General features: G+C 51.9%; 1 protein-coding gene across 3 annotated transcripts; it reads left to right on the top strand.

Annotated features, from left to right (window-relative positions):
* The first annotated feature begins 6,468 nt into the window (after positions 1 to 6,468).
* LOC138388431 (cytochrome P450 4F6-like) lies at positions 6,469 to 22,639 on the top strand. 3 transcript variants are annotated; one of them, XM_069476619.1, is made up of 12 exons: positions 6,469 to 6,681; positions 9,693 to 9,837; positions 11,262 to 11,315; positions 11,408 to 11,535; positions 13,110 to 13,231; positions 13,928 to 14,198; positions 14,542 to 14,608; positions 14,806 to 14,935; positions 21,107 to 21,240; positions 21,336 to 21,400; positions 21,565 to 21,647; positions 21,958 to 22,639. In XM_069476619.1, exons 1-12 carry the CDS (start codon positions 6,484 to 6,486, stop codon positions 22,133 to 22,135), a joined length of 1,575 nt encoding a protein of 524 aa, XP_069332720.1. In that variant the 5' UTR covers positions 6,469 to 6,483; the 3' UTR covers positions 22,136 to 22,639. The 3 variants fall into 3 exon arrangements, with proteins under 3 accessions (XP_069332720.1, XP_069332731.1, XP_069332740.1); XM_069476630.1 differs by having other exon boundaries at positions 6,469 to 6,687; positions 9,699 to 9,837; XM_069476639.1 differs by lacking the exon at positions 6,469 to 6,681 and adding an exon at positions 9,404 to 9,497.
* The last annotated feature ends 826 nt before the right edge of the window (positions 22,640 to 23,465 follow it).

Genomic DNA, 23,465 nt, shown 5'->3' with positions numbered 1-23,465 from the left:
CATGAGAACTTGCGTTTTCATAGCTGTCATAGTGGAATGGATGGATCATATTATAAATGCACTTTTGACATTCTAAGAAACTGCCAAACCATTCCTAAAGTGCTGTCATTTTTAATCCCTGTCAATAATGTCTGCAAATTCTAGTTCCTCCACGAACTCACTGGCACTTGGCGGTGTCAGTTTTTTTCCAGCCATCCTTATGCGTGTGCGCTGGTGTATCACTGAGACTTTAATTTGCATTTACTGATGAATTATGGTGTTGAACACCTTTTCATGTGCCTATTGGCCACTTGTATATCTTCTTTGGTGAAGTGTCTATTCAAATCTCATGCCCATTAATTTTCCATAGGTTGTTTACTTTCTTATTGTTGGATTCTGAGACTTCTGTATACATTTTGCATACAAGCCCTTCGTCAGATATGTGATTTGCAAGGGTTTTCTCCCAGTCTGTGGCTGGTCTTTTCATTAAGTTTCTTTCATACAGCAAAAGTTTTAAATTTGTATGAAGTATAATTTATCAATTTTTTCCTTTTATGAATTATGTTTACACTGTTACATGGGAGAACTCTTTTCCTAACCAACAGTCACAGTCATTTTCTTCTATGTTTTCTTCTAAAAGTTTTATAGTTTTAGATTAACATTGAATTCTATGATCTCTATTTAGTAAAATTTTGTGTAAGGTGTGAGGTAAGGTTTGACTTATTTTTATTTCTTAAATTGATCATATTTATTTTTATTTGTTTATTCATTGTTTTTAATTATTGCATGTGGGCATCCAATTATTCCAGCTTCATTTTTGAAAAGATTATTCTTTTAGTGTTCAAATGGCTTGCAGGTTTGTAAAAAATCAATTGACCAAATTTGGGTGGATGTATTTCTGAACTCCCTGTTATGGTCCATCTTTTGCCAATACCGCATAGTCATGGTTACTATGGCTTTATATAATAGTATGCCTTGAAAGGGGTAATTAGCATGCTTTAAGTATGTTTTTTCTTTTTTTTTTTTTTTTGAGACAGAGTGTCGCTTTGTTGCCCAGGCTAGAGTGAGTGCCGTGGCATCAGCCTAGCTCACAGCAACCTCAAACTCCTGGGCTTAAGCGATCCTACTGCCTCAGCCTCCCGAGTAGCTGGGACTACAGGCATGCGCCACCATGCCCGGCTAATTTTTTCTATATATATTTTAGTTGGCCAGATAATTTCTTTCTATTTTTAGTAGAGACAGGGTCTTGCTCTTGCTCAGGCTGGTCTCAAACTCCTGACCTTGAGCGATTCACCTGCCTCGGCCTCCCAGAGTGCTAGGATTACAGGCATGAGCCACCTTGCCCGGCCTGTTTTTTCTTTTCAATTAATTTTTGGCTATTCTATGTCGTATGTATTTTTATGTAGATTTTATAATCAGCAGGTCTATTTCTACAAAAGGACCTGCTGGGATTTGGGCTGAGATTTCTTTGAATCTGTAGATCAATTGAAAAAGAATTAACATCTTCACGATATTGAGTCTTCCAATCCATGAACATTGTATACCTCTCCATTTATTTATGTCTTCTTGCATTTCTTTCATCAATGTCTTGAAGCTTTCACCATGAGGATCCTGCATGTATTTTGTTGAATTTACAGCTGAGAATTTCACTTTTTCTGGTGCAGGAGACTAAAAAAATTTATAGTTTCAAACATTTACTTTCACATTGCTTATACTATTTTACATGGTAGGGGTTGGCACACTTTTCCTATAAAGGGCCATGTAAATATTTTAGGCCTTGGATGTCCCTTCTGGTTCCTTCTCCTTCTTTTCCTTTTATAATCTTCTAAAATATAAAAACCATTCTTAGCTCATAGACCATAAAACACAGGCCGTAGGCCATATTTGGTCCATAGACCACAGTTTGCTGACCCCTGGAATACAGAAATGGAATTGAGTTTTGTATGTTGGCTGTGTGTCCTGCACTCTGTTGCGTCATTGCCACTGGTTTACAGATAATGCCGCTATTTCCTCATTGTCAAAGAAATTTCTATGGGCTTCACTTTCCCAGCAGCTGCTGCTCCACATCCTTGCTCCACGATGCAGCAAACTCCTTCAAAGAGTCACTTACACGTCAGGGTGTCAGATTCTCCTCTCCCACTCCGACAGGCTTTGGGATCCCCGAGGGGAGTGATGGCGAATGGACGAGAGAGGGAGCGGGGACACTTGACGTCTGTGGGTCCCCGGGACTCTGCCGCACCTGAGTGTGCAGTTCTCAAACCACACCCAGGCCTGGTCCCGTCAGGGGCTTCCCTGCGGGGGGTCTCCTTCCTCTCCTGAGTGTGAAGGCCGCTCCCTCTTCTGCTGGATGGTTTGGGGACAACGGGCTCTAAGCAGTCTGGTCTCCATTAGTTCAATGTCTGTGTGTTTGTTTTTGTGACATACGTGAGCATGTGCCTGTGTGTATGTTAGTGTGTACGATATGTGCATGTGTGGGTTCACGTGTGTTTGTGTGCATGTGTGTGTGTGCTTACATACTGTGTTGGAGCGTGACTGTGGTGTGTGCACGCGTGTGTGTGTGTCGGTGTCACTGAGCGGCTGTAACAGGCCACACCGGCTGTGCTCCTGCTCACCACTGGAGCTGATGTCAGAGCCCCTGCCCTGTCCCCAGGTCTGACCCTGGGGACAGGGCAGGACATTCTGGAGAAATAACACCCTTGGAAGCGGCCCTGAGTAATGGCGGGTGGGTGTCGGTGGATCGATGCCTCTGTCCCCTCGCTCTGGGATGACTCCGAGGTGCGTGTCCTGTGCTGTCTCCCAGAGGCACCAGGCAGGGCCGAGCCCCTGCTGCCCACAGTGGACGTTCCTCTAATGAGTCCCCCTGACTGCTGGGTTTTCCTTCCCATCTCGCTTCCCCGCTGCCCTACTGGTGTTTCCTGGGATTGCCTCCCGGTTGAATTCCTGTCTTAGGGTCACCTCCAGATGAAATATTTGCATTCGAATCTTTGCATCAGGATCGACTTCCAGGGAACCCAAGGGAAGGCACGCACGTCAGCTCTCTCCTCTAATCTCCTTCAGCCTATCATCGTGTCCTGTTCATGGACGAGGACTATGATGCTCAGAGTAGGCAAGTCACCTTCCCAAGGTCACACAACCGACCAGTGGCAGAGTCCGGCTTTGACCATGGCCTGTCTGTCCCCAAACTGGGCACTCGCTCCTCTCCTGAGAGACTCCTCCCTGCGAAGGGCCACAGGAATGCATGAGGGATGTTCGAAGCCAGGAAGTTTCCTCATGTTTGTGCCAGAGGGTCCCAAGGTCATGGCTGGTGCCCATGTCCCTGTTCTGCCATCAGAGTAATAAAGCCAAGCACGCTGGGTACCGACTGTGTGCTGGGGATGCTTGTTGTAAGCACTTTCCTCATTTCAACTCATTTAATTGTCACAGTCACCTTGTTATTAGCCCCCATTTTCAAGTTAGAAAACTGAGGCACAGAGAGGTATGGAGACTGGCCCAAAGTCACACAGCTGTTCTGAATTTGAACCAAGCTGTCTGTACCTGGAGTCCTTGTTTTTAACCACAACCCTCTCTGCTTTCTTACCAATCACGTAGATTGAGTCCTACCATGTGTCAGGCATGATGCTAAGCAATTTCCTTTAAAAATATAATTTACAATTATGTAGATCAGTAAGTATAACTAAAAATGCTATACAGCTTTTGCATAAGAAAAGGAAACACTTGGTAAGTGTAGGCCTTTATAAGCAAAATTCTACCTTCCACTCCCCCTTCCCATTCCAACAGCTGGAGTAGTTTTTCCTTTATGCCTGTACAAATGCCAACGCCCACAAGATTGGTTTGTCTGGGAGTCCCCTCACTTTGGGGAATGTGGCAGTGGGGTCCTGGCAGGGATCTCAAAATGGGCTGAAGGAGGGGGTTGAAGAAGGCTGTGGGCAGCGTCCAGGGAAGCCGTGGGGGAGGGGGAAGCCCCCTGGGGTAGCATCGTCCAAGAGCTGTCTCCACCGCCAGGGCCGGGGGTCCAGGGAGCAGCTGTTCCTGGAACCCAGAGAGAGTCGCTGTAGCTCCGAGGAAAGCAGAGGACAGAAGCCCCCTCTGACCAAACCCCGCCCTCCTGATTTGAGTCGAGGCTGCGGCAGGTGCCCACAGACCCCTGCAGAGTCCCACTGCCCACAATGGGTCAGCCCCACCTCCGAGAGCCGGCAAAGCCTGGGGTTCCCTCAGCGCCTCTGCCCTGGGCGGTCCCCTTGCTGCTGGCTAAGCAGACGCTCGAACAAAGAGGAAAATTCCCTCTCTCCTCCTGCAGGCTCCTCTGCTCCTTTCGTGCTTGGGGTCCCCTCCCTCAGTTCTGGATGAGAAACACCCTTTCCCCCTCCACAGGGATGGTCTCTGTGGACCCCACCCTGAGTCCTTCCTTTCTGGGGCTGGGGCTGCTGGGGCGGCCCTGTTGCCAACTGCTCAGCACTGACACCAACCAGGGGTCCCGCCTGGGGAGGTGGAGACCAAGTACTCTGGGTCTGCTGGACTTTTCTGACGCTTTCCTTGGGCCACGGTTCCCCAAACCAGCTCATGTGGTCTCCTGGTACCTCTGCCAAGACACTGGCAGCCTCCCCCAGTGGATCTGGCCCTGGCCGTGCCTTCAGGGGCTGGTTACCTCTCCTGGTTTGTATCGCCAGAAATAGAATGCAGCAAGGAGGATTTGAGGCTCAGAGAGGGCAAGCGACTTACCCAGGGACGCACAGCCGGCCAGTGGCAGAGCATGGATTTGAACTCAGCTCTGCTGAATCCAGAACTTGTTCCCCCCTGACGTATGAGGAAAGGAAATGAGAAACCGCAGCCAGCGTGCAGCCCGCACGCTTGTCCTGGAGAGACTCCAGGCTGACTCCGGGGAGGTGTGTCTTCTTGGCGACACAAAATTTAATGTTTTAATGTTTAAATTTATAGCAGCTCAGTGTGAAAACAAAGCAACGGGGACGTGTAGGAAATGAAGTGTGTGTACTCCAGTTCTACGTCCCTCCCTTCCAATGTGATATGTGAATTCTTCTGGAATTTTGATACAAATGTGCACACACAGACACACACAGGCACTGACACATTTTATATAGAGATGGGAATATCACTCACGTATCATTTGAGATTGGCTTTTCCCTGCTCCCTCTGCTTTGCTGGTGCAACACTTGCTAAGCCCTGTGAAGCTTCATCAGGCCCATTTTGCAGACGTGAATACCAAGGCTTATAAGCTGATGGGTCCTGGCTGAGGCTGGTCACGCAGAGTGACCTCCACTGCTGCTCTGACTCACTTGCCCACTGCCTGCTTTCGGGTGGGGTGGGAGGGCCCTTGGAGAGAAGCACCAGCCTCCGTCTTCCCTAGGTGACCCCCCCCCCACAGCACTCGCTGGGGACATGGCGTCAGTCAGGATGTGTGATTTGGCAGCTGAGAAGTTCCTTGTTGGATGAGAAACCACTGGAGAGACTCCAGCTTCCTGAGGCTGAAGAAATCCCTGCCTGAGACTTCCTGCTTCCCAAGCTGGTTCGCTTTCTGCCTCCTGCCCCCTGGTCTGGGATCCATGCGCTGGACCTCCCCCTTGCCATGGCTGCAGACACCTGCTGGGCTTTGAAGGAATCTCTGATACCTGCTTCTGGATTGGATAATGGGCCAAATTTTTCTTCCTTGGCTGGTTTCCCCAGGGACACCGACTGCCATCAGGGCATGGGTGTTGCAGGAGCAAGGACACACTGGCTTGTGCACACCACTGGGCACGTCACCCCTTGGTCAAGGAGGTCCTTTCAATCACACAGCCCTCACCCCCTCTTCTTTTGCCTCCCACTCAAGGACGCCTCCTCCTGGAAGCCCTCCTGTCTCTCTCACTGTGTGTTCTTGATTCTCTATGTGGCCATGGCCCCTCTTTCTACCAGATGTTTCTCCTTGACAGCAGGGACTTGGACGTTGCACCCCCAGTGCCTGGAACAGGGCCCGGCACCGAGCAGGTGCTCAGTGAACACACAGCTGTGGAAGCGCCTTGGCAGGTATAGAATTTTCTCCTCGACGTCCGACCCCCAAATCTGAGTGTTCTCATTGTAGATTCAGCACTGCAGAGTCATGGGAGTCCGGTTCCCGTCCAATTTCACCCGGATCTGACGCCTCAGGCTGTTTGAATGCCTGTGCGCCATGCCCTTTGTTTTTGGTTGGCCGCTAGGCAGGGAGGAGCCGGGTCTGGGTGGCCCAGCTCATCCCCCTTCAGCCTTCAGAACAGACCCCCTTCAGAACAGACCAGGGGCATAGCAGTCCCAGGAGGAGGGGAGAGATTGTAGGGGGAGAAGACATTCTTGACTGTGTCTCTCTGTCCCCTCACTCTGCCTCTTCCCCTGGGGTCCCTGGGTCTCCCTCCCTGCTCTCAGCCCCTGCATCCCCATCTGTGACCCCTCCCGCCCCTGCCCCTCTGCACTGGCCCTGGAGCCCCCTTCCCTCCCCTGGGCCTCAGGAACTCCCCCTGCACCTGTCTGCCCTGCAAGATGCTGCAGCTGAGCCTGTCCTGGCTGGGCCTGGGGCCGGTGGCCGCCTCCCCCTGGCGGCTGCTGCTGCTGGTCGGGGCCTCCTGGCTCCTGGCCCGCATCCTGGCCTGGACCTACGCCTTCTATGGCACCTGCAGCCGCCTCCGCTGTTTCCCGCAGCCCCCGAAACAGAGCTGGTTCTGGGGTCACCTGAGCCTGGTGAGTGTGGCAGCAGGACGGAACTGGGGTGTCAGGGTGGGTGGACGTCCCCAGGGCTGGGAAGGGGCTCAGGGAGCCGGGGGTGGAGGTGGGCTGGGGGCTGGGACGGCAGAGAAGCGAGGGTGGCCGAGGGGAGCCCCTCCTTCCCACTGCCCGACCACATCCCTTCCTCCCTCCGTCCAGCCCATGCCCCATGCCTTTCCTGTTCGTGCCCTTCCACGCCTCAAGCCTGCTTCGGGTCCAGTTCTGCCCGTCTGTTCCACAGTAGTGCACCCCTCTCTTACTTGGGGGCTTCCAGGGCGGGCTGCACAGAGCAGGGACCCCGCTCCACCCATAGTCTCATCACTGGACTTGAGGCCTCCTCAGGGGCAGCACTGACCGGGCCTGACCCCTGCCTGGGCCATCCCAGTCGGCCTCAGGCCAGATTCTGCCTCTCTCCGGCCAGCGGCTTCCCCGCAGGGATCGGCTGCGACCCCTGCCCACGGCACAGCTGGGCCACGGAGAGAATCGCAGTCTCTCCCCACCCCCTTCCTGGGCAGCTTCCTCCTCTCACCCTGTCATCCAGGGTCCCTGTTGTCCCGATGCGTCCCAGAGCCCAGCCTGGAACCCCCATCCTCATGGCTCTTTGGAAAAACCTTGCCCTTGGATGTGATAAACCACCCAACTCCTCTGAGGCTTCTCTGCAGGGGTGCAGGAGAGAGTCACAAAACGGGACAGACGGGTGACATGTAAATTCCCACCCACCCCCTGTGCAGGGCACCTCATTCTGCGCCCAAACTGCCAGCCGGCTGGCTCTGCCGTCCCCTCGTGGGCAACGGGCTGTGTTCACTCCCTGCCTCTATTTCCCCGCTCACTGCTCCCCTGTTCCTCAGCCCTATCGTGCTCCCTTGAGATGACAGCGACCTCCAGGCCCCTAGATCCCATGGATCCCTCCTGGCCCACCTCGGCCGTCTCCCGCAGCTCTCTGACTGTTGGCTGCCCCGTCCTTCCCCGCACCTCCTGTTCTCCCTCTGTCCTGGATGCACCTTGGTCCCCAGAGGAAGAGAGCAGGAGGAAGCAGAGATTCCCTCCATCTGTGCAGAATCCAGACACGCAGCTCATTGCCAAGGCCACTCGCCTCTGGAGGCTGCAGGGGGGACGGGCTGTGGCTCCTTCTGGGGAGGTGACGGCCACCTTGCAGGTCACCCCACAGAGCAGGGCTTGAGGGTCCTGACTCAGCTGCTGTCCACCTAGCCCCAAGGTTTAAGAGGTGGGTGGGCCCCATCTTCCTCCTCCTCAGTCTGTGCCACCCCGACGGTGCCTGGTCTGTTGCCAACGCCACTAGGACCCACCTGGAACACCTGGTGGTGGGGCCGTGACACCGTCTGAAACTTGACGGCCCCTCCCTGCCCAGCTCGTGCGTGGCCCCTGCAGAACCCAGGGCCCCTGCCGCTCTGGGCGCCTTGGTCACCTTTTCCTTTCTCTCACTGACTTGCCAACCCCCCTGTGGGAATCTCTGGGGAGACTCAGCCCAGGCTCTGCCCTGGAGGCACCCCCAATCTTGGGGACCCAGGTCTAGAGAGACTGAGACCCCCCCAATCTTGTGTGGTCAGGGCTGGTTCCATGGAGAGACAGGGGCTGGGGGAGCCCCGAGGGGAATCAAGGTTTCTGCCGTTGGGTCAGGCACGCAGGCTTCCTGGAGGAGGGGTTGTTGGAAGTGGGTCTGGAAGGATGAGTAGGAATTTTGTAAGCAAAGAAGAGAAAGTGTGTTCCCTGTGGAGGGGTAGCCCGCCCCACGGCCTCAGGCTGGAGAGCGAGCACCTGGCTTTTGAGCAATGAGGAGTTTGGTGCCCCTGGAGCAATCAGGGTCAGAGGCAGAAAAAAGGGGGAGGGTAGATAGGGAAGGGAGTGGATTCTGAGGGCCACCGGGAGCCATGGAGAGTGTGTGAGCTCGGGAGGGGAGACGCCAGCTGAGCCTACACGTGCCTGTTTTCTTCTCTTGCCCATTCAGCTTCTCCCTCTTTCTTCCAAGCTCCCTCTGAGGCGCCTCCGTCAGTAAAGCGCTTGCACAGGCATCTGCCATTCAGGCTTTGCTTCCGGAGAGTCCGCGCTAAGATCATGTCCCTTTGTCCTTCAGTGTCCTCTCCCACTGCCCTGCTGTCTCTGCTTTTGTTCCCGGACTGGCGTCCACCGTTTTCTTCCACTTCCTTCTCTGTCCATCCCAGTGTCTCCTAGGTCCTTCCCAGCTGCATCCAGCCAGGGCACCGTGTAGGGGTGATGGGAGGGGACACAGTGTCCCCCGGGGAACTCCAGCTCGGGATGCTGACCTGTCCCGGGGTGGTGCAGCCAGGCTCTGGGGAAGGGGCGCGGCTGCACCTCCTCCCAGCTCACTTGCTGCCCAGCCGGGAGGCATCTGGCCAGAGCTGGTGGCAGGCGGCCGTGCTGGGGTTGGGGGACAAAGGAGAAAGTGGGGTGGGGTGAGATTAGCTGTGAATTGGGGGGTGAACGGTAAGTGGGCTGAATGGTAAGGTGTCGGGGGGATGGGGAGAGACAGAGACAGAGCGAGGGAGACAGAGGGGAGAGGGGGCGGGAGGGGAGGCCACAGAGCGAGGAACAGATAAACAGGGAGTGAAAGACACACACACACGCACTGATACCCACACGTCTATCTACCTACCAGTCACCTGTGTACCCATTTCTCCACACTTCCATGTCTTTACCTCTCATTTATGTCTATCTAGCATGTCTACCTGTCCATCCTGTTGCTCTCTCCATCCATCCATCCGTCCATCCATCATCTACGTATCCATCTAGGGAAAGACACACAGAAGAGGAGGGTGAGAGACAAGAGGTACATAGGTACAGACACAGACAGAAACAGAGACAAGCTGACTCCACAAGAGGTGTAGACCAATAATCCAGGCAGAGGGGCCGAGAGGGGTGGGGGTGTGTGGTGGCCAGGGGGCTGCAGTGGGCGGTGGCAGCGTCCGAGGCTCCCTGCCAGGCCTGGCGTCAGCCTTGACCATCCCCAGGCCCAGAGCACTGAGGAGAGCATGCGGCTGATGGAGCATCTGGGCCACTACTTCCGTGACGTCCACCTCTGGTGGATGGGGCCCTTCTACCCCATCGTGCGAGTCGTCCACCCTAAGTTTGTTGCACCCCTGCTCCAGGCCTCAGGTATCTCTTCCAGGAGCCTATGCCCCCGGCCTCTCCCCTGCCTCTGCTCCCAGCCCGTCCCACCCCTGGACAGGCCAGGCTGAGCAGGGAAACGGAAACAACCAACAGAGACCATGGCTGTGCCACCAACCTGCTGGGTGACTCAAGGCAGGTCCCCGGCTCTCTCTGGCTACTGAGGTCGCTTTCAGTTGTGAGTAATGGAAACTCAGCCTCATGTGGTCTAAGCAAAGAAAGAGAAACTATTGACTGTAAAGTCCAGGAAGGGTGGCCTTCAGGCATGGCTGGATCCAGGTGTTTAGACAATGCCACCAGGATCCTGTCTTCATCTCTGAGTTCTGCATCTCTCTGTGATGGCTTCACTCTCAGGCTGGTAAAGGTGGGTCTCAGAAGCTCAACCCCCATGGAAAATTCCCTGTATTTACAGGATTCCCTTAAATTTGCCTGGCCCAGGTCACAGGCCCCCTTTTGAGATGGGCATTTCCTGGGTAAGAAAACTGAGGCTTAGGGAGGCACAATGACCTCTGAAGGTCGCATGGCATACCGAGGCCTCGATCTTGGTCCTGTGCACTCTCTGCTGCCCCAGCTGCCTCGGCTGGGAGAGACCCTAAGCTGAAAGGTGGTTTGGGAGGGAGGGGGTGTCCGGAGGAAGGTCCGCCAGACCCCCAGATTGGTAAACTGTGTCAGGTCAGCCCTGGGGGCTGCTCTAGGGCTGGAGGGAGCTGTGGCAGCTCACCGTGGCGGGCAGAGTCAGCGTCTGAGGGGGTGGCATCCTCTGGTCTCTTCGAGGACAGAGGAGCCCTTGACCATAAGCACTTAGTACTTAGTGTGGAGTGGAGCAGGACACTGAGCAAGTCTGGGTCATGTCTGGGCCACACCCGGGACACTAGCAGGTCCATATTTAGGTCCCATCTGGGGCTCATTGTGGGTCAAGTTGAGGTCACGTCAGACCATTTCGGGTCCGTGTCAAAGCATGTTGTGTCATGTCATAGCAGGTCATGTATGTTGTGGCCACGGTCAGGAGCATGCCGACACACGTCAGGCCATGTGCCACGTCCCAGGTCCCTGTCAGGAGATGCCAGGGAGTGCGGAGGGAGGCAGGGTGTCTTAGGTCCCTCTAAAGGTGTCTTGTAGGGTGTTGGGCTGTGCGCGGGTGTTGCAGAATATGTTGGACCATGTAGTAGCCGTGTCAAGGCATGATAGGGCGTGCTGTGCTACGTTAGGGCGTGTCATGCTTACTGTCAGCTGCAGCCTGGCCTGGTCCCCCCTACCCGGGTCCTCCCTGCTTCCTCTGCCCTTGGCCCCCTCCCTGCTATGCTGGGCTTGGAGCGGGGCAGTGCAAAGCCCTGGCTGGGACCCTCCATCTCCCACCCTAATCCCCTCCCCTCCCCCTCTCCGTGTCCCCTGATGGTCCTCATTCACATCAGCTGCCATCGCACCCAAGGATATGACTTTCTATGGCTTCCTGAAACCCTGGCTGGGTGAGTAACCACAGGTGAAGGGATTTGGGGGCACTCTTGGGGGCCAGGGGAAGGTGCTACCCAGGCCCACCGTCCTTGGCTGCCCCTCATAGGGGATGGGCTCCTGCTGAGTGCCGGTGACAAGTGGAGCCGCCACCGCCGCCTGCTGACGCCCGCCTTCCACTTTGAAATCCTGAAGCCCTACGTGAAGATTTTCAACAAGAGTGCCAACATCATGCATGTGAGTCCCTTGAACCCAGGGTCCCAGCTGGAGCTTTGGGAAAGTGGGAGTGACCTCGGACAGATCTGGTCTGAAATTTTGGCTCTGCTGGGTGGCTTTGGGATCATTGCTTTTCCTCTTCGAGACTTGGTTTCTTCATCTGTGAAACGGGCAGAACAATTCCTACTTAAAGAACGGTCAAGTTGATGAAATGGAGACCTGTATCTGGCATGTCGTGGGTGCTCAGAAGGCAGTGATTTCTAGTCTCTCTCACAGAAGTCCTGTAAACTTAAGGTAATGGTGATGAAGATTGCAGGGTAGCTCTTTCTGCAATACAAACCACTTTATTTTTTTTTTTTTTTTTTTTTTGAGACAGAGTCTCACTCTGTTGCCCAGGCTAGAGTGAGTGCCATGGCGTCAGCCTAGCTCACAGCAACCTCAAACTCCTGGGCTCAAGCGATCCTCCTGTCTCAGCCTCCCGAGTAGCTGGGACTACAGGCATGCACCACCATGCCCGGCTAATTTTTTCTGTATATATTTTTAGCTGTCCATATAATTTCTTTCTATTTTTAGTAGAGATGGGGTCTCGCTCTTGCTCAGGCTGGTCTCGAACTCCTGAGCTCAAACGATCTGCCCACCTCGGCCTCCCAGAGAGCTAGGATTACAGGCGTGAGCCACCGCGCCCGGCCGAGACAAACCACTTTAAACTTAACTGGCCTTGGTGGGTCGACTGGACTCTTCCATTTGCCCCTTATGTTCCAGGAGGTTAGCCTGGGCTTGCTAGCATGGTGGAGCCTGGGTTCCAAGAGGGTGATCAGAAACACTTAGTCCCTCTTGATGCTTGCTTTCGGAGCTAGCATGCCGCCATTTTTGCCACATTCTGCTGGCCAAGGCAGGTCCCAAGTCCAGCTCAGCTTCGAGGGATGGAAACAAAGGCTCTACCCCCTAATGGAAGGAGCTGCAAATCTCATGGCAAAGGGGGAGGGATGAAAAATTGAGGACATTTCTGCCATCATGTAGCCCTATGCTAATGATGAGATGACAATGAGAGCTAACATAGATTGAGCACTTGCTGTATGCCGGAGACCATACAGCAAGTCAATGATATATGTTGTCTCTGATTTAATTTTCACAACCCTTTGAGGTAGAGATGACTGTGATGGCCACATTATAGATGAGAAAACCGAGGGTCAGAGAGGTGAGGGAGCTTGCCCCAGTTCACCCAGCTAGTAAGTGAGCTAGGAGTGGTGGAGCAGGGGTTGGTTTATCTGGGACCAAAGGAGGTCAACTTAACTGTTACTGAAGATTTGACAGGTGGGACCTGGGGGAGGGCAATGAGTTGACCAAGGGCACTCAGAGCATAGTAGACAGAGTTGGAACTTGAACTCAGGTCTCCTGAGTCCCAGCCTTGGGGTCTTCATCTCCGAACAGTAACAGCTTCCTCTCCCACCCAAGCCTGGTCCTCCCTGGGGGTGGGTGCCTGTGGCAGAGGACCAGGAGGCTGCTTCTGGGGGAGTCTATCCTGGTGGTTGGGGTTGGGCAGGGGCTCAAGGGAGCCAGGGACCAGCCTCAGCTCTGTGCCCTTCTCTGGCCAGGCCAAGTGGCAGCGCCTGGCCTCGGAGGGCAGCGCCTGTCTGGACATGTTTGAGCACATGAGCCTCATGACCTTGGACAGTCTGCAGAAATGCATCTTCAGCTTCGACAGCCATTGCCAGGAGTGAGTCCTTGCCCAGGGTGTGGGGACGTGCGATTAAGTGGAGAGGGAGAATGGACCAGAGCCTTCCCAGAAGAGGCGGGAAGCATTAAAAGCAGGGAAGGGCAGAGAGAAAGAGCAGTTCTTCCAGGTAGGTGGAGGCGTGTGCGGGGAGGCAGGGAGGCTAGGACGAGCAGAGCATGTGGAACAGGTGGTAAGGAGACGCCATGGAAAGGAGGTGGAGGGTCGGCACTGGCTGGGTCTTAAGGACATGGACAGCCAGGCAGAGGGGTAGGAATTTTGTCCTGAGGTTCCCAGGGAGCCATGGAGGGTGTTTGAGCAGATGAGAGTCTTGGTCCGAGCTGAGCTTGGACATTTGGCTCTACAGAGGATTGACTGTCATGTAGACGTGAGGATTAGGACCGTGGAGAGGAGGAGGTCTGAGCTCGGTGGAGAAGATGGGGAAGTTTTGGGAGAAACTGAGGAAGAATGGGCAGGATTGGATGTTGCATAAGAGAGAGAGAAAATGAGCATGATGCCCAAGCTCTGCCCTGGGGACCTGGACATGAGGCAGCTCACAGAGAGCGGAGGTGGAGAGAGAAGTGGGCGTGAGGCAGCGTCTTCTGGATGGAGCGTGGTCCGAGGATGCTGTCTGGGAGGCGCTTCTGGGGTTCTGTGTGTGTCACAGAGCTGCTTCCTCTCTCCGGCCTGGTCCTGCAGGAGTCCCAGCGAGTACATCGCCGCCGTCCTGGGGCTCAGTGCTCTCGCAGTGAAACGGCACCGGCAGATAATCTTGCACACGGACTTCCTGCACTACCTCACTCCCGACGGACGGCGCTTCCGCAGGGCCTGCCACCTGGTGCACGACTTCACGAATGCCATCATCCAGGAACGGCGCCGCACTCTCCAGAGCCAGGGTGTTGATGACTTCCTCAAAGCCAAGGCCAAGTCCAAGACTTTGGACTTCATCGATGTGCTCCTACTGGCCAAGGTGGGCCCCTCTGGGACCTGAATTCAAGAGGTGGACTAGACATTGATGTCAAATATCAGATCCATGAACTTGTACTTGATCCACAGGGCACTGGGGAGCCATGGAAGGTACTTGAGGAAGGGCGGGACAAGTGAGAGATAAGTTGCAGAGGTGACCGTGTAGTGTAGAAGGTGCCTGGGAGTGGCAAGCAAGAGGCAGGAGATCAGTTAACAAACATGGGTGACAGATCTGGAGATGACAATGGCGGCATCCTGCTTGGACGATGGGTCTTCAGGAATGTTTCAGGTTAGACTCAGGTGCCCTCAGAGCTGGTGTGATTAGGGGTTTTGCCTTCTGTCTTCAGGATGAAGATGGGAAGGAGTTGTCAGACGAGGACATACGAGCAGAGGCTGATACCTTCATGTTTGGGGGTGAGCGTCCCAGTGTGGGACCACAGTGGGGACAGGGGTCTCTCCATCCCAGGGATGCGGTGGGTGGACCCTGGATCACTCCATTCTGCCCATCCTCCCCCACCCCTCGTCCTCCCTGAGAGCCTCAATGTAGGGCGCTGTCCACACCCGGGTGCTGGAGCAGCCCAGAGACTCAAGCCTGCCTGGCTGCCCCTCAGGCCATGACACCACGGCCAGTGGTCTCTCCTGGGTCCTGTACAACCTTGCAAGGCACCCGGAACACCAGGAGCGCTGCCGGCAGGAGGTGCGAGAGCTGCTGAGGGACCTCGAGCCTACAGAGATTGAATGGTGAGTGCAGGTCCTCACGGCCTGTTCCTGAGCCTGTTATCATTGACTCTGCTGGCAGGTGGGGAATCGGGGAGACGGTGTTTGCTGACTCTGCCATTATTGCCTAGTGGCAATAGGAGCAGAGCCCAGAAGCAGGGCCTGGTACCCCGCCTGGCTAGCAAGAGAAAGCTTGCAGGCTTTGGGGAAGAAAGTTCTAGGAGTGCATATTTATTGCCCCAATAACTTGCTATGTGACGTTAGTACAATCAATCCTCTTTTCTGAGCCCCTTTCTTTTTAGTAAATGGGACACATTTCTACCCAACAGGGCTTCTTGGAGATTTAGTGACAATGTGTATAAAACATATGCCACCCAGCAGGTATGCAGTAAAGAAACTGCTCCTCCACCCCCTGGCTTTTCTGTCTACAGTTGCATTTCTCCCCCAAGACTTCACTCTTTTTGGTTTTTGCGCTCGCCTCTAATTCCACGTTATAGTCTGTTCCACGGATTCACGGAGATCTTAGTGGGGAAAGGGCACCATCTCTCCTTTCAGTAGGCACGTCCACATCGCCTGCCCTTTCCTGACGTGGTGCCCAGTCCCGTCTTAATTCTGCGTGGCTGGGCCAGGAGGCAAAGCAGGAGAGGCTGGGAGGAAAGCAGTGAGCACAAACTCACCACGCTGGGCGTGGGGACAGGGCAGCGCTTCCACTCCAGGGGACAGCCGTGCAAAGGCCAGGGTGGAAGCATCCCTGAGGGAGCCGGTGTGTTTGGGGAAGTAAAAGTGTCTGAATCCTTGTGAAATGCACAGTGCGAGGCACAGAGAGGGCCTCCGGGTGAGGCTGGAGCTGGCAATGGAAGCCCCTCTTGGAATGCTGTGGAAACCATGTAAAGAGATTGGAATTTAGGCCTGGCACGGTGGCTCACACCTGTAATCCTAGCACTTTGGGAGGCCGAGGTGGGAGGATCGCTCCAGGTCAGGAGTTCGAGACCAGCCTGAGCAAGAGCGAGACCCCATCTCTGCTAAAAATAGAAAAAAATAGCCAGGCTTGATGGTGTGCAGCTGTGGTCCCAGCTACTCAGGAGGCTGAGGCAGGAGGATCACTTGAGCCCAGGAGTTCGAGGCTGTGGTGAGCTATGATCATGTCACTGTACTCTCGCTGGGGTGACAGACCGAGACTCCACCTCAAAAAAAAAAGGAGCTTGGACTTCATCCTGAGGTGTGCCAGTTCTAGTCTGTTGAGCAGTTGATACGAGATCAAAGGTAAATGTGAGCAGAGAGGCTGCTGTTAGGGAGGTCAGACATGGTCAGGCACTAGTGAATGTTCATGCTCAGTCATTGGCTGGGGCCTGTCCAGGACACTGTGGCCTTGGTTGAATGGTGCAGCAGAACTTGAAGACCCTGTAGCTGGGGGCTGGCAGCTCATTGCACTTCTTGCAGCTGGACAGAACTTTTCTTTTCTTGAAGAGAGTTCCATGACTAACATAGGAGGCCAATGGGGAGCCACCGGAGATGTTTGAGCAGGGGAGGTCCAGGTCAGATCGTGGTATCAGAAATATCTTTCTGGCCGGGCGCGGTGGCTCACGCCTGTAATCCTAGCACTCTGGGAGGCCGAGGTGGGCGGATCGTTTGAGCTCAGGAGTTCGAGACCAGCCTGAGCAAGAGCGAGACCCCATCTCTACCAAAAATAGAAAGAAATTATATGGACAGCTAAAAATATATATAGAAAAAATTAGCCGGGCATGGTGGTGCATGCCTGTAGTCCCAGCTACTCGGGAGGCTGAGACAGGAGGATCGCTTGAGCTCAGGAGTTTGAGGTTGCTGTGAGCTAGGCTGACGCCACGGCACTCACTCTAGCCTGGGCAACAGAGTGAGACTCTGTCTCAAAAAATAAAAAATAAAAAATAAAAAAAAAAGAAACATCTTTCTGTGGCTACAAGGGGGAAAAGTGGAGGGGATGAGTTGGGAGCTGTGAGTCCAGGGGGTACATTCTGGTCCAAGGGCTGAGGGATGGAGAGGAGGCGTTGGACCAGACGAACACTTTGGAGTATTGCCATGAGCCTCCAGGCTCTGCTCAGCATGGCTGTCCTGTTTCTGTGCTGCCCTCACCTTCAAGGAATCATGCACTTGGTAAACACTGAAACAGCACGAAAGGGCTACGATGTGTATAAGCTCCCTCTTGTGCCAGCCCCCCAGCCCCAGTCCTGCCTCATGGCTCCCTGGGTCCTTCCAGTGTCCGTCTCTACCCACGTGCGCCTGCTCAGTCTGCCTCCCCTCGTGCATTCGTTCTCTCGCTCTGTTTCCGCACAGCTAGCAGTACACACAGAGCGCTCAGGTGCGCACTGACAATATAGCTTTAGGATGTTTTCAGTTTTCCAGCATGACGTTGGAAAAATTAGTTTTGAATTGAAAAGACAATCAGAGGAACAAGTTTCATTTTCCGTTTTCACAAAAGAAAACATTACAGGGAAGATTAAGTCCACCGTTGTTATCCTCTCCTTCAAGCCTAATCTTATCTGTTTCATTTGTCGTAAGCCCTTCTAGGCCTTTCCCTGGGCAATATAGTCTACATATATATATGTATACACGGTCACTTGTTCTTTTCTCTCAATGAGTGTCTGGGAGCTCCTCCTTTCTGCGTGCTACGTACCAGTCCTCAGTTTACCCAGCTCACCCCTCTGTTGAGGACATTATGTAAACATTTTCCATTATAATAGATATTGCCAAATTGCCTGTTAGATCTCTCTACTGATTTAGCCCCCAGTTTGTGATGGGACTGGTGATCTCTGGTTCCTCCTTTCTGCTAGTTGTATAAATTTCCATCGTACTGGTGCAGCATAATGTATGAAAACTTCTCTCCATTGATGGACATTTGGATAGTTCTGAGCCTTTTGCTTAAGAAATACGATGCAGTGAACATCCATGTACGCTGACCATGGCTTACACGTGTGAGCACCATCGAAGAACAAATTCCTACAAGTACAGTTGCTGAATCAAAGATCACTTGAGTTTCATAGTTCAATAGCTCTTGGAAAATCCACTCCTACACACAGATTTTCAGAATACCCATTTCCTCATATCCTTCACAACAGTTTTCTCTACGACACTTTAAAAACATCTGCCAATCTAATGGGTGCAATATAAGACTTTGCTATTTTAATGAATGTCACTTTAAATATGAGTCAAGTTGAGTATTGTGTTCACCATGCAGTTCTCTTTTTCTGTGAAGTGTCAGTTTGCATAATTTTCCCTCCTTACTTTGGGGTTTTCTAGTTTTTTTCCTTACCAATTTATAAAATCTCTTTACATATTAAGAAAATTATTTATTTTCTCCATTATGCAAAATTCTTTCTTGGATTGTCTTTGTTTGTTTGGTTTTGCCTTATTTATTTTGGTTTGGTTCACTTATTTATAGTCACATTTATCAATTCTTTCATTTATAGCTTCTGGCGTTGTTTTTCCCCTAAAAAAGTCATGCTTGGAAAAGCTTTCACACTCTAATAGTAAAGTGTAAAACTCTTGTGTGTTACCCTGTAATGTTTTCATGTCTTTTTAAAATATTTTATTTAATATTTTATTAATTGATATGTAATACCTTCCCCCTATGAAATCTGTCTTGGAATAAGTACTGAGGAAGGAATCTATTTTTTTCTCAAAATGGCTAATGCATTATCTCAAAAGAATATAATGACTATGTTGTACTTGCCTTATGATTTTAAATAATAGCAGATTCACAATAAGCTAAATTTGTGTATTTTTTTTTTTTTTTTTTTTTGTTGAGACAGAGTCTCACTTTGTTGCCCAGGCTAGAGTGAGTGCCGTGGCGTCAGCTTAGCTCACAGCAACCTCAGACTCCTCGGCTTAAGCGATCCTCCTGCCTCAGCCTCCTGAGTAGCTGGGACTACAGGCATGCGCCACTATGCCCGGCTGATTTTTTTCTATATATAGATTTTTAGTTGTCCATATAATGTCTTTCTATTTTTAGTAGAGACGGGGTCTCGCTCAGGCTGGTCTCGAACTCCTGACCTTGAGCGATCCACCCGCCTCGGCCTCCCAGAGTGCTAGGATTACAGGTAAATTTGTGTATTAATTTGAGTTTGCTCCTGGATTCTAGTCCATTCCATTTATTTATTTGTCATACATAAGCACCAAGAAGTCTTCGTTATCACACTTTTAAAAACATTTTCGTATTTGATCAAGTTGGTCCTGTCTCATTAGTTTGCTTTTACAATATTTTCTGAGTTCTTACTTTTCCATTTGAACTCTATTATCAGGCTGACCAGTTCCAAAAGTACTCTTGAAACTTTTAATTCATTATTTTTTTGACCTCAGCTGTCAAGAAGAGAGTTTACCATACTCCTCTGTTCATGGTCCGTTCTACTCATTTTTCCATGCAATTCTTATTTCTTCCAATTTTATCCCAATACTCCACTTCCAGCCCTGCAACAATATGATTCTAGAGAGATAGAGCCTTTTATCTGCAAAATTTGTTGTTGGAGTGGATGTAATTTAAGATTCCAAATATGTTACTACATCACAGATCTTGTGTTGGTTCTTAAAATTTTCAGAAATGGAGCACTGTGAGTTTATCAGCCATTCATGGTTCTAAGTACAATGAGTTTATTGCTTAAACCATCCTATGATTCTTTCCTCCCCCACCCCTCAGCGCTGGATCCCTTGGATGCTTCCGTCTCTCCAGTGCAATGAACATCTTTGTACATGTCTCTTTGTCTCCGTGTCTGAGGGTCTCTCTGGGATCTGTACGTGGAAGCCAGCTTGCTGGACCATAAAACACACGTGCTCTGTCCTTGGCCGTGCACTGGCCGTTGCCCTGCAGAATGGCAGCTCCTGTCCACACCACCGTCAGTGCATGAGTTTCCTCTACCCCCATCCTCAGCTAACCCTTAGCATTGCCTTCCTTGCTAACTCTTGCTGGAATCCATGTGACATGACGTGTCATTGTTAGACAATTTTCATTTCCCTGATAACAAGCGACTTTGAGCACCTCCTGATATATCTCCTGTTTGGGCTTCCGTGAGTTCCTGGGACATATTCTTTGGCGACTTTTCTCTTGGTTCACCTGTCCTTTCTCTTGTTGATTTGCAGGAATATCTTACCTATTCAAGACATTGTTCTAGAGCTATATATTCATGGTAAATATCTCCTCTGAATCGCTCCTCAGAATGTAATTTGCTCCATGGTTTCTTTTATTGCACAGAAATTCTTAATTTTCATGTATATTTTTTGTTTGATCTTTCTGCTTGTGCTTTTGGGGTGTTAAGAATTCCTACTCCTAGGTCACAGAAATATCTCTTATGTTATCTTATTTTAGCTTTGTAGTCTTACCTTTCTCATCTAGGAAGAGACTCCACCCTGTGTACAGAGTAGACAAGCGTCTGGTCTTTTTGTGGCCGCATTGCCAACTGTCTGAGCACCTTCCACCAAGTATCCATTGCCCAGGGGTGTGTGGACCCTCCTTTACGAGATGCTAAGTTTTCACCTATCACGTGCCTGACGGAAAGCTCTCTACTCTGTTCCATGGACCTGTTCTTCTGTTCTGGTAGCGGTACCACAGACTTAAAAAAAAACTTTTATGTCATTTTTAGTATAATGCTATGCCTTTGTAATAGGTCTTAATATGTGGTGGACTGTGTTTCCTTTCTTGGATCTTTTATTTTTAAATTGATCTAACTCTAGCCAAGGTTTGTTCTTTCCAATCAGAATAAGGATGTGACATTCTAAAGAAAAATGCAGCCTGATATTGACTGGATTGTGTTGAATATATTGATTATTTTAGAAAGAATTGACACTTTTATAATATTAGGTCATCCCACCCTAGAGTGTGAAGTGGACTTTACTTATTCAAATAAACTTATAAGCCCTCTTGGAGAGTCCCGCCAACCCTGGCTTTTGTTACTTTATTTTGTAATTTTTAAAATGTTTTCATGCAGATGCATTAACACTTTTAAGGATACCCTTTACTTGTGTTTTGCTTTTGCTTGTATTTTGCTAAAATTACCAGGCCAAGTTTTCTTCTAGTGCTTTTGTGAGTTTGATTTTCTGATGCTTCCATCCTTGATTCTTCCGGAGTTAATTTTGTTGTATGACTCAGGGTCAGAGGGAGGTGAGAGGGTCTCACGGGGCAGCAGTAGGGCTGTGTTCGCTCCCTGGATAATCGTTGGGGGTGCTCCTTAGGGAGGACCTGGCCCAGCTGCCCTTCCTCACCATGTGCGTCAAAGAGAGTCTGCGGCTGCACCCCCCAGTCACTGTCATCTCCCGCCGCTGCACCAAGGACATTGTGCTCCCAGACGGCCGGGTCATCCCCAAAGGTGCCCACAGGGGCAGGGGGAGGAGGCTCCTGGGCAGGGTGGTGGTCCCATCAGGCAGCTTGGACCTTGTCCTGACTGTCCCCTCCTGCCGACAGGGAACGTCTGTACCATCAGCATCTTTGGGATTCATCACAACCCGTCAGTCTGGTCGGACCCTGAGGTGCTGCCCCTCCCCCCTTCTCCATCCTGGGACCTGGGGAGGGGGAGGGGTCCTGACTGGTGAAATCAGACACCCCCTCTGCTGTGCCCACATCTGTCTTTTCTGGGGGTGGCTGTGATTCCTGAGAGACCCCACTCGGCAGCTCTGTCTTGCCCCGTCCCCAGGTCTATGACCCCTTCCGCTTCGACCCAGAAAACCCCCAGAAGAGGTCACCTCTGGCGTTTATTCCCTTCTCGGCGGGACCCAGGTGAGGCCAGCGGGGGTCTGAGGCATGAACGGGGGGAGGGTGGTCCGGGTAGCGGCCTCATCAGCGCCCTCCCAGGTCTGCACTTGTGGCGTTCTCAGACCTTCTCCCGTCTGCTTGAGTTGGGGGCTGGAGTCTGAGCCGGCGTGGGGGGATATACCAGCCCACAGGGGGGTCCCAGGCACCGTTAGGTCGCTCCTCTGCCCCCCACGCTGATCTGGGTGGAGGGTGGGGGCCCCGGGCCAGGTTCCAGGCGCGATGGGGCCCTCATGGGGGTCCTGGGTGCCGTCACTGTCCCCACCTCCACCCCCAGGAACTGCATCGGGCAGACCTTCGCCATGACCGAGATGAAGGTGGTCCTGGCGCTCACGCTGCTGCGCTTCCGCGTCCTGCCCCACGACACGGAGCCGCGCAGGAAGCCGGAGCTGATCCTGCGAGCCGAGGGCGGCCTCTGGCTGCGGGTGGAGCCGCTGAGCTCAGGCCAGCAGTGACTCAGCGCTGCAGGCTTAAGACCCACTCCGACCCTCCCACCTGCCTTTGCAGACTCCCAGGAATAAGACTGCTGTCACCTGTGTCTGCGCCTCACCCAGAGCCAGCAGGGGGCGCGCGGGGACTGCAGGCACCTGCAGGTGGGACTGGCTGGTGGGGGCGGGGTGGTGTCCCTGAGCCCAGGAGCCTGACTCACTCTCTGGCTGAACACAGGGCTCCCACACTGATGGTGGGTTCTCCCAGAGTCCAAGGATGGACTTTTTTCTGTGGGCCAGAGGGAGCCATGGGAGGTGTTTGAGCAGGAGAAGGACCAGGATTAAAGAGGGACATAAGAGGCAGGTTTGAGGCTCTTGAGTCACAGAAGCAAACCCACAGAGGAATTCCACTTCTACTACCCTGACTTTGTGTCTGATCTAAAACACCCAGTCTTTTCTCTCCTAAGTTTTCTTCACTGTGTTTCTGTGGTTACTAAAATACTATGTTTATTAAACATAATCAGCCTGGTTGCTTTATAGCATGTGTCTGATCATTGCGGTATCTGTGTCTATTATATTGCCTGTTGTTTCTGCTGGTTTTCACTCATGGGGTCAGCGATTTTTGTCTGTCTGGTTATCTTTGCCTTGGTATTGGCTGTCATATTTGAAATAATATTTTTACAATTTGAATTCTGTTAAAAGAAGTTAAAGGCTTGTGGGGTGCAAGGTCACTAAGCCAGTTTAAATTTAAGCTGAAATCACACGTTCAGTCTCCTCCACTTCAGTTTACTCTCACCCTGGGAGACGGAGCCCTTTGAGGGTTCCTCCTAAGTGACTGGGGTCTTATTTCAAATTCCCCTGCTTGTATCACCCCTGGGCTTTGATATTTTTCCCCTCTCATCATGAAGCTGTTAAAACAGAGTTTCACATTTTCTTAATTGAGACATGCTCCTCGTGTGAAAGTATAATTTATGTATATTTTAGGTTTCTGTTTTTCTTTTTTTATCATGTCTTTGTGATTTTTACATTTTATTTTCATGTCATTTATTTATTTATTTTTGAGACAGAGTCTTGCTCTTTTGCCCAGGCTAGAGTGCCGTGGTGTCAGCCTAGCTCACAGCAACCTCAAACTCCTGGGTTTAAGCGATCCTCCTGCCTCAGCCTCCCAAGTAGCTGGGACTACAGGCATGTGCCACCATGCCCGGCTAATTTTTTTTTCTATATATATTTTTAGCTGTCCAAATCATGCCTTTCTATTTTTAGCAGAGACGGGCTCTCGCTCCATCATATTGACTTCCCAGACTCCTGAAGTGTGGGCAATGCCTTCCTGGTGTTTATAAATTCCCAGTTTACAGTG

The sequence above is a fragment of the Eulemur rufifrons genome, chromosome 2 (assembly GCF_041146395.1).
Source record: "Eulemur rufifrons isolate Redbay chromosome 2, OSU_ERuf_1, whole genome shotgun sequence".
Taxonomy (NCBI): domain Eukaryota; kingdom Metazoa; phylum Chordata; class Mammalia; order Primates; family Lemuridae; genus Eulemur; species Eulemur rufifrons.
The sequence above is the reverse complement of the archived record's forward strand: the minus strand, read 5'-3'. Positions and strand labels throughout refer to the sequence as shown.

What these genes read in the sequence shown, in the direction of transcription:
- LOC138388431 (XM_069476619.1), top strand. Translation starts at nt 6,484, where the DNA reads ATGCTGCAGCTGAGCCTGTCCTGGCTGGGCCTGGGGCCGGTGGCCGCC. An exon ending in CTTCCTGAAACCCTGGCTGG is followed by an intron (nt 11,316 to 11,407) that starts GTGAGTAACCAC and finishes TGCCCCTCATAG; the next exon opens with GGGATGGGCTCCTGCTGAGT. An exon ending in ATGTGCTCCTACTGGCCAAG is followed by an intron (nt 14,199 to 14,541) that starts GTGGGCCCCTCT and finishes TTCTGTCTTCAG; the next exon opens with GATGAAGATGGGAAGGAGTT.